This window comes from Mustela nigripes, chromosome 13 (assembly GCF_022355385.1).
Source record: "Mustela nigripes isolate SB6536 chromosome 13, MUSNIG.SB6536, whole genome shotgun sequence".
Taxonomy (NCBI): domain Eukaryota; kingdom Metazoa; phylum Chordata; class Mammalia; order Carnivora; family Mustelidae; genus Mustela; species Mustela nigripes.
This window is the reverse complement of record NC_081569.1, coordinates 41,924,892-41,935,561: the sequence shown is the minus strand read 5'-3', so window position 1 is coordinate 41,935,561 and position 10,670 is coordinate 41,924,892. Positions and strand designations below refer to the sequence as shown.

General features: G+C 42.1%; 1 protein-coding gene across 3 annotated transcripts in view; it reads left to right on the top strand.

Moving 5' to 3' along the window:
• Nucleotides 1–1,648: 1,648 nt before the first annotated feature.
• The window catches only part of VPS13C (vacuolar protein sorting 13 homolog C), a 183,204-nt gene continuing 174,182 nt past the window's right edge, over nt 1,649–10,670 (top strand). For all 3 annotated transcript variants that reach the window (XR_009399065.1, XM_059372078.1, XM_059372079.1), the window contains exon 1: nt 1,649–1,839. Coding sequence is in view for 2 of the 3 variants with exons in the window: in XM_059372078.1 (XP_059228061.1) it covers nt 1,740–1,839 (100 nt within the window). In the remaining variant the exon portion in view is untranslated. The remainder of the gene's footprint in view (nt 1,840–10,670) is intronic.

The following is a 10,670-nucleotide window of genomic DNA, read 5'->3' as shown; positions in this document are numbered from 1 at the left end:
TGTGTTCTCAACATGCAAAAGTAGAGGGAGCTCTCTGTATTTTTTTTTCTTTTTTTGGGGGGGGTGGTCTTTTTAAAAAGGGTACTAATTCTATTCATGAGGATTTTGCTTAATTACCTAACGACCTAAATATCACCTTAGGGCCCCATCTCCTAATACCATCACGTTGGGGATTAGGATTTCAACATAGAATTTTGGGGAACACAAATATTTGGTTGATAGCAGTTCTTTAGGAGCAATTCACTGTTTTTCAGACATTACATGTTAACAAGTGCTTCTTCTTCTTCTTCTTTTTTTTTAAAAGATTTTATTTATTTACTTGACAGAGATCACAAGTAGGCAGAGTGGTGGTGGTGGTGGGGGGGGGAGCAGGCTCCCTGCCAAGCAGAGAGCCCAACGCGACATGGTGTTCCATCCCAGGACCCTGAGATCAGGACCCCAGCAGAAGGCAGAGGCCCAAGGCAGTGAGCCACCCAGGCGCCCCAATAAATGCTTCTGACTACAATAACCTTAGTATTTAGGTTTATTTCTGTTCTCAACAGCTTTTTGAAATCTATTTTAAGAAAAAACAAAGGGATTCAATGGGTGGTTAAATTTTGTTAAGATCGAGTTCTTGCACTATAAAAGCCCCCACTTTCAATGTCTTGCCACACTAGACCAGCTCAAGGACAGTATGGAAGAAAGTAACATATAATTAACAGCTAACCCATACTTAAAGAAAATAAAGTAAGTACTACCTCTGTTCTTCATTTCCCTAATGAGGTAACTAAGAAACGGCTGAGTAAACTAAAAGTGAGTCAAGCACAGAAGGGCAAGAACACAATGCATATTCAGTTGCCATTTTTTTTTTTAAAGATTTTATTTACTTAACAGAGAGAGATCACAAGTAGATGGAGAGGCAGGCAGAGAGAGAGAGAGAGAGAGAGAGAGAGAGAGAAGCAGGCTCCCTGCTGAGCAGAGAGCCCGATGCGGGACTCGATCGATCGCAGGACCCTGAGATCATGACCTGAGCCGAAGGCAGCGGCTTAACCCAGTGAGCCACCCAGGCGCCCTTCAGTTGCCATTTTATCTTTCATCCTAGGACACCGTTCTGTTCCCTCTCCTTTCACTTCTAAAATTTTAAAATTAAAATTTTCAAGAAGCAAAAAGAAACGGAGATGTTGCCCCAGGCGGGGTTAATGTAGCAGGACAGGGTGCAGGTCTTCTTTCTCCAGCTGACACACGGGTGAAAGGGTAGTTGCCTAGGAGGCTCCTAGGATGAACTTGGGGCCTGGGAGGCGCCGGACCCCCTGGGTCGGGTCCGCTCCGCTGGGGTAAGGCGAGGCGCTGGGAGCAGCTTTTGTCCAGGACGGTGAGCTCTGCGGACCCAAGACCGACAGGAGGCGACGGCAGGCAAACAGCGACCTTGTCGCTGTGCTCAGTAACTCCTTCCTGCCCTTTTTCTTAACGTCCTTCCCGTTTGGTGCCTTGGGCGCGGCTCCCCGTAGCACCCCCGCCCGCCCTCGGGTGACGGGCGGCAGCAGCAGAGACACAGCCAGCTTGCAGCTCACCGCCCGCGTCCTGGGATTCCCAGCGGCGGCGGCGGCGGCGGCGGCGGCGCGCCTGCGCACAGCCCGGGTCACGCGCGCGGCGCGGGGGCGGGCCGGCGCCCGCGGGGCTGTCATTCGCGGCGCGCACCGCCGCCCTCAGCAGCGCCGGGCGGTTCCGGCTCCTCCCTCTCCCGGTGCCTCAGCCCCACCATGGTGCTGGAGTCGGTGGTCGCGGACTTGCTGAACCGCTTCCTGGGGGACTATGTGGAGAACCTCAACAAGTCCCAGCTGAAGCTGGGGATCTGGGGCGGTAAGCGAGAGGGTGCGGCCGGTGGGCTGCGGCGCTGGCGAAGGGGCCCACGCTGCGGGCTCCTCTTGCCCGGACCCAGCCCGGGCCCGGCTCCCTCCGCCGCCCGAGACTCCGCCTCCGGGGAGGGCCCTCGGCTGCCCCCCCCCCCCCCCTCCCGGGGCGGCAGGTGCGCGATGCCGGGAGGCCTGTGCCCGCTTCCGCCGCCGCGGTGTCCCGGGTACCAGCCTGGGGTGGGGAGAGGCTGCAGGGTCGTGCTCGCGCTGCCCGAGTTCCCGCCTTCCGCGTCCCGGAGGCGGTCTCCCAGCTCTGTCCCGCCGTGCCCTCCTCGGAGGGTCCTCTCGCTGCCCTCAGTCTGGCCCCGTTGGCTCCACGGGGCTTTCTCCTCCAGCACCGCGTGCAGTGGGGATGGCTGCGTGGTCACACACGCCTAATAAAGTGGCACCAAGGAAGAAGAAAAAGGAAATTGCGTTTCGCAGTTAACCTTCTCTTGGCATTTTATGGCGAGCAGGACCTGGCTTCCTTCTTTTTAGGATTGCAGGATTGGGGCAGGGATCTGTGTTGGCCCTGGAAGATCATTCCTACAGGCCTGTTTAGTATGGCTTCTTACAGTACTTTGAGCTTTTGAGAAGACGACTTCTTCCCTTAATATTTACTTCACCTCAGTAGGAGATGACTTTCAGTTTTGTTTTGGATGATAGAAAAAAATAATTCAAGCCACGACAGGCATCATCATTAATTAGGTGTATGCCCCAAACACAAACGTTTCTGTCCTCAACACTGAGTGTTTAGAAGTAGTAAGTAGTATGTTTGCACACTTTTCAGAAAAGATTATTTGCACTGATAATGCATATTAAGCTTTGGGGATCTTGGGGATACAGTTTCACACTACAAGAGACTTTTGGGAGTTTTGTCAGCTTTGGAAGGAAATTCAAAGAACTACTCAAATGGATGGAACTGCTTTTAATTTAGTCAACAAATAGTTACAGACCCACGCTGTCCGATAGGGTGGCCATCAGCCCTGCGGCTCTTAGGCACTTGAAATGTAGTGAGTGTGAATTGAGACTTGCTGTTAAGTCTGAAATGAGGTGGAGTTTTGAAAATAGTAGGAAAAAGAGTGTAAGATCTCAATCTTTCATGTTGATTATATGTTGAAATAGTAATTATATTGGGTTAAGTACAGTGTATTATTAAAATTCATTCCCCCGTTTCTTTTTCCTTTTTTAAAAAAACTTGGTTCCTGAAATTTATAATTGCATATGTGAACCATATATTTATACTGAGCAGTGTTGTTACAGAGCCAGGAGTACTGCCCTGGTTGGGGAGGAGCCTTTTTGGATAGGTCGCTGATCATTTGATTGGTTCTGTGTGGTTTGCCCAACACTACATCCTTTGTGTGCCCTCCCCCAACGCTAATAAAATGCAGGAGAAAGAGAAGTAAAGGAGGAGACATTAGAGGAATTAAATTTCTGGTGCCTTCTGTAGGAGCCAACTCTTTCTTCAGAATACTGTTGAATACAAATTATTCTTCTTAGTCCGTAAACATTATTATTATTATTAAGATTTTTATTTATTTGAGGTAGAAAGTGAGGGACCACCGGCAAGGTGAGGGGCAGAAGAAGAAGCAAGCTCTGCACTGAGTAAAGAGCCCCCTGTGGGGCTCAATCCTAGGAATCTGGGATCATGACCCCATCAGAAGGCAGACACTTAACTGACTGAGCCACCCAGGCTCCCCTCTAGTCTGTAAACATTATTGGAAATCTGAAAAGGGACTGGGCTAGCATTTAGGAAACATGGGTTCTAGGTTGTTGTGTTGGATAAACCACTAGCCTTTCTTCTTGTTAGTTTCTTCATCGTACTTTAGACTTTAAAAGGAAAAAAAATCATACCAAATAATATAATATTCCCACGTGGTCACTGCTCAAAATCACCTGCCAAGTTAAAACGGTGTGCCCTATTTATGTCAGATTTATTTTTAAAGAAACAAAGTTTATGGGTATATTCAAAGATTTCTTCTCTACCAAATTTTTCTATCCTTTTTCTTTAAAATTGGAAGTTGGAATAAGTATCATATGAGGGGCCTTCCAGTGCCAGTACTCTGATTTTAGTTGTACGTGTTTTTACTATGAAATTGTGAACTATGCTTCCTGGGGATTTTGAACTTTTTCACATCTGAAATTAAAGCGCCACAATATTATGTCATTTATTCCTCTCTTTTTTAGTGGACTTTATTTTCTTTCACCTCATTTTCTTTCTTTTAGAATGAGGTATGCTGCCAATGGCAAACTCACTTTATAATAAGCCTCAGAAAAGAAACTCCTTTCTTTCAGGAATTGTATCCATTAGAAGTCTAATCTGGGATTCCCTCAGTTTTATCAACCTACATCTCTGCTTCTGTGAAGTGTTGCCACCATTTATTTTTGTGGTTGTTATTAAGGAAAGTTTTATAGATATTATTCAGTGTATTTTATGACACTAATTCTCCCACTGAAAAAGAAAGGCGAGATATGTGAGTTATTTTTCTGCTCTGAAAATATTCCTGAAGAAATGTATCTTTAACCTTTTGTGGTAAACAAGTGGGTATGTTAATGGAATAGCTGATATTTATGACATCCATAATACAAATTTTATAAACAATTGAAATTTATATATTCTTATTTGAAAACTATTTGTTGTAGTAAATAAGGTTTATGTGTCATAAACCTTGGCTGTTTCCATTTTTTCTGTTGTTAAATTTTCACATCTTGGGATGCCTGGTGGCTCAGTCGATTAAGTGTCTGCCTTCGGCTCAGGTCATGATCCCAGTGTCCTGGGATCAAGTCCCACATGGGGCTCCTTGCTCAACGGAGAGCCTGCTTCTCTCTCTCTGCCTGCCACTTCCCCTGCTTGTGTGCTCGCTTTCTCTCTGACAAATAAATCTATAAAAAATTATTTTTCACATCCTGAGAAAAGAATTCAACCTGTGAAAATTTTACAGGGCTGATCTTACTATTCTTTAGAAACACATGGAAAACTAAAGTGATACTTCTTAACTGGAATATTTGACTAGGCTAAAGCGGTGATTTTTAACTGTCTGAGACATTTTTGATTGTCACATTTAGTAGCAGAGTTGTGCTACTAGGATCTAATGGGCATACTGCTGTAGCATACTGCTACACCCTGCAATGAATAGGAATAGGACAGCTCCTCACAACAAAGAATTATCTAGCTGAAAATATTTGTTGAGAAACTCAGCTCTGAGGAGAATATTGAGATTGACTTTTTCATTTTTTTTTAGATTTTTTTTCTTTTTTAAAAAGATTTTATTTATTTATTTAACAGAGAGAGAGAGAGAGAGATCACAAGTAGGCAGAGACAGGGGGTGGGGGGATCAGGCTCCCCACTGAGCAGAGAGTCCAATGTGGGGCTCAATCCCAGGACCCTGAGATTATGACCGGAGCTGAAGGCAGAGGCTTAACCCACTGAGCCCCCCAGGCGCCCCTGTCTTCTTCATTTTTAAGGGACCTTCTGGGTGCTGAACACAATGTAGTAAGAAGTGAAAAAGAACTTAGAGAAATGTGTATGCCTCATGAAATTTACAGTTTAAGAAGGAAACATGTCTTAAGTGATTGAAAGGTATCATCTTGGTAAGAATGCAAAATGATGTCAGGAAGTAGTTTCAAAAGTCTAAATATTGTGTAGACAATTTGAAAAGGATTGTGTGCATTTATTCATACATACATAGACATTCACAGTGAAATTCATGATGAACAAAAAGTTGTAGAATAAAAAGGATGAGGAAATTTTATTTGAAAGTCTAGAAACAGGAAGTATACTATGGAAATTGCCTTTAAATTGGAGAAGCCAAAAAAAAAAAGCTGTCTTTTTCTTTTTTCTGTTTTTATTCTTTTCTTTTCTTTCTTTTTTTTTTTTAATTTTATTTATTAATTTGACAGAGAGAAATCACAAGTAGATGGAGAGGCAGCCAGAGAGAGAGAGAGATAGGGAAGCAGGCTCCCCGCTGAGCAGAGTCGGTCCCAGGACCCTGAGATCATGACCTGAGCCGAAGGTAGTGGCTTAACCCACTGAGCCACCCAGGTGCCCCTCTTTTATTTTTTTGATTGATTTATTTTTTTAAGATTTTTTTTTTTAAAGATTTTATTTATTTATTTGACAGAGAGAAATTACAAGTACACTGAGAGGCAGGCAGAGAGAGAGAGAGAAGGAAGCAGGCTCCCCGCTGAGCAGAGAGCCCGATGCGGGACTCGATCCCAGGACCCCGAGATCATGACCTGAGCCAAAGGCAACGGCTCAACCCACTGAGCCACCCAGGTGCCCCAAGATTTTGTTTTTTTATTTGACACAGAAAGAAGGAGCACAAGCAGGGGGAGCAGCAAAGGGAGAGGGAGAAGCAGGCTCTCCTTTGAGCAGGGAGCCCGATGTACACCTGGAACGCAGTGTGGGCCTGGATCCCAGGCCCATGGGATCATAACCTCAATTGAAATCAGATGCTTAACGACTAAGCCACCTAAGCACCCCTGTTTTTATTCTTTCAAAGATTTTTTTTAATGCCAAACAATTCCTGTGTGTGTGTTTAAGATTTTATTTATTTATTTGTCAGAGAGTGAGAGAGCACAAGCTGGGGGAGCAGCAAACAGAGGGAGAAGCAGGCTCCCTGCTGAGCTAGGAGCACTGACTAGGAGGGACTCAATCCCAGGACCCTGGCTGGGATCATGACCTGAGCCAAAGGCAGACAGTTACCCTACTGAGCCACCCAGGCGTCCCAATTCCCAATACAGTGATTTAAGTTGAATATCTTTTAAAAAACCTTGTTGTAGGAAAATGAGGCCCTGATTATTTACTAACTGTGGGACCTGTAGCAAAACATTTTAATTCTTTAAGCCTCATTTTCCTTATCTGTAAAATGAGGAAATAGCACTGTGTTTGGGACTAAATGATTTGAAAATCCTTTGTACTTATAATTGTTAAATTGTTAATACTGATAGTAATATGACAAACAAACCTGGCTGAGTTATGAAAATAGCTTGCTTTGTTTTATTTTCATGAATATGTTTCTTCTAGGCTTTATTTAAACTTAGGGTTTTCATATTCTGTAGTTTGACAGTTTGGTATAGCGCTAACACAACACATCTAAACACTTATTTTCCAAACTTCTTAAAAAAAACCCCATTTACATTTGAATTTAACTTAAAATACTTATATTTTATATAAGTATATATACTTATATCCCAGCAGGTTTGTAAGTCAGGTTTTCAAAGGCTCAGAAAAATATGTGGTGGCATGTTGCTTGCTTGTTCAGTTAGGAAGGGTTTTGTTCTCTAGAAACTGGTACCTAAAATAAATTGTACAGCCCTTAGCCATTTGAGCTGTGTCCAGGATATAATTGTTTTAAGAGTAACATGTTTTTGAAAAGGTATGTTGAAATGCCTTATCTTTTGCAACTTGATTTAAGTAGTATTAAGCAATGTAGAATCTTGTCAGTTTGATTTTTTGAAATGTTTTACTATGGAATGTCAGCAGGAAAATCCTTCATTCCGAATTCTCACTTCCATTTGATGGGTAGAGTATACAAGAGGCTGGGATGTATTGGCTCCAGGGAGTGGCTACAGTGACCAGGGATAGAAGCCAGGTGGAGTGCCCACAGAGTTCGTAGCTCTGCAAACCATGCTGAGCCCGTGCTGATGACTGTGCTGTCCTTCACCTCAGGCCTGACACTTTTCCGCCAGCTGCCAGATACTGTTGGGAGTAGAGCAGCTTAAGGAAAGAGGGATCTAATTCCATCTTTGATACTGCCTAGTTATGTGGCTTTTGGCAAGTCACTGACAAGTGACTCCTAGTTTCTTGTCTGTAAATGAGGTGGTTAGGCAAGGTCATCTCTTCTGGCTTTTAACCTTTGTGATTTGAACAAGGCCAGAGCAGAGTGATCTCCTTCATTAGTTGTCTTTGTGCCTCTTGCTCTTCTTACACAGTGGGAAATTATGATCACGGCATCTTTCCTCTTTGTTCTTCATTCAGAATGGTGAGGGAAGAGTCACAGTCGTGAAAGTGAAATGTTACAAATTCAAATCTAATATTTTACATTGTCCTAACTGGTAGCTGTAGAGTAGCTTGAGAATACGGGAAAAAGTAGGCCTCTTTGCTTCTTTTTAACCTTGACAAATAAAACATAGCCGTATCAAGATATTTCTAAACTTGTAGAGGAATTCTTTTTTTGCCCTTTCCTCCCAGCCAGCACCTGGTGTAGTGAAGGCCACATTTGTCAGTAGCTTGTCCTATATATAGCATGTAAAATAAATAACAAAGTTCAGTATTGTAATACATATTTAGGTTCAGTTATTATCAAAGCAATGCTTAAAAACTTAATTTGAAAATAACCTTGCCACCCTTTTAAAAGCATCATAAATTAAAAATTCCTCCCTTTTCCAGAAAAAAAAAAAACTGGAGGTTGGTAGTTTGATAATCATTTTGCTTGGAAGCTCTGCTACACTACTCGTTTATGAGATCCCTGAAATGTTCCTGAAAGGGAGAAAGTTGGTAATCTGGCAGCTTTCCACCTTTCTTTGCCAAGACTTCCTATTTGAACAGGGAAATGGAAAGAGTAAGAGTCAATTGTTTCCTCTCACGATGTCTCCCAAGACAAAGTCTCTAAACTATTAAAGGGAGTTCTGTGGGAGGTGCCTACATGGCTCTGTTGGAGGAGGGAGGGGCAGAGGAGAGTGACAAAAGTGTGACTCTTGATCTTGGGATTGTGTTTCAAGCCCCACATGAGGTATAGGGATTACTTAAATAAATCTTACAAGAAAAAGGAGCCTGTTAACTAAATTAGTTAATTTGGGTTGAATGGAAATGTTCAATTGAAATGAATTGCTACAATAGTTTCTTCAGTATTCTTTACTAAAACAATGGTTATTAAAATAATTTGATTTATGCTTTGAAAAACCGTTCAGTCATTTACATTAGTTCACTTTTTGAGAATGAGTATGTCTCAGTATTTTGATATACTTTCAAGTAATGAGTCTGTGATACATAAAGGAAACAAAATAAATATATAGCATTAAATTTTTTTTAATGTTTTATTTTTTTTTAAATGTTTTATTTATTTATTTGACAGACAGAGATCACAAGTAGAGGGAGAGGTAGGCAGAGAGAGAGAGAGAGGAAGCTGGCTCCCCACCGCAGAGAGCCTGATGCGGGGCTCGATCCCAGAACCCTGAGATCATGACCAGAGCCCAAGGCAGAGGCCTTAACCCACTGAGCCACCCAGGCGTCCCAGCATTATGAATTTTTTTTTATTGTTTTATAATATGCAAAACTAGTTTCATGGAGTAGGCATGGCATTTTTGTTTGTTGGGCTGTTTTGTTTTATTTTTAAACAGTTTTAAATTAATATCTGTTTTATGTTAACAACATTGACCGGGGAGTCAGGAGACCGAGGTTTTATTGCACTGCTACACAATAATTGTATGATTTTAGATAAACCACCTGATATTTTTAGGCTTTATTTTTCTCATATGTAAAGTGAGCAGGAATTAGGTTTAAAGATCTTTATGGTTCTGAATAGTTATAACTTATGAATTTCTGTCTTTGTTTTTGGAAAAATGTAGATTTATGAAAAGTACTATGATGACCATCTCCTGCTTCTGTGTTTTCCACTGTGCCACTCTCCTTTCTTCTGATAATCCTCCTAACATAAACCTTGACTCTATCCTTTTTTACTGGTTTTGTCCTTGTTAGGTTTACTGATTTTAGTTTCCCTTTTGGTTTGGGATTTTTTTCACACTCTTAAAATGCAAAGACCAAAAGTGGATCCACCAACTACACAGGCCTCTCAATGTATGGCATTTTTTCTCCACAAAGAAGATAGAATTATTTTCAGAATTAAGATTCTCTACCCATTCTGCTCTGCTCTTTGGGAGACAGTGTGATATTCTGAGCAAAACACTGGGCATCAGAAAATTTGAGCCCTGGCTCTACCACTTACTAGGTTGACATAGTGTCCTTAGGCCAGTCATTTAGCCTTCCTGTGCCTCAGTTTCTTTTGCTTGATGTCTTCTATGTCCTGTCTCCTTCAATGGAAGATCAAGAAAGGTAGCTCCAAGAGTGTTTTCTGAAATAGAACGATTTTATGTTCTTTTCTTTTTAAAAAAGATTTTATTTATTTATTTGACAGACAGTGAGAGAGGGGACACACAAGCAGGGGGAGTGGGAGAGGGAGGAGGTTTCTTGCTGAGCAGAAAGCCTGATGTGGGGCTTGATCCCAGGACCCTGGGATCATGACCTGAGCCAAAGGCAGACACTTAACAACTGAGCCACCCAGGCGCCCTTCTCAATTTTAGTTCTTATTGTAGTTGTCCTACTCTAGTATAATATGCATTCTAAATCAATTATGTCAGTGTTTATTGAGCTTCTACTATGAGGAGAATCAGTAAGGAATTTATAATCAAGTTGGGGATTTAGGTAGTTAAGTACCATAAGAAAGATATAGCTAAACTTCTGTGAAAGTTCAGACAGATTATTACTGCCTGGAAGTATTTAACATCAGTACTGTCTTTCTTCATTTATTTTGTAAGCTATTAGGTGCTTTAGAATCCATTCTTGAATTTAGGCTTGTTTCATATTATGCCAGTACCATTTCATTTGTATTCCTAAATGTACTAAGTTGGTTGTTTTCTTTAATTTAGCAACATTTCTTTTTTTTTTTTTAAGATTTTATTTATTTATTTGACAGATAGAGATCACAAGTAGTTAGAGAGGCAAGCAGAGAGAGAGAGGGAGGAGGAAGCAGGCTCCCTGCCGAGCAGAGAGCCCGATGCGGGACTCGATCCCAGGACCCT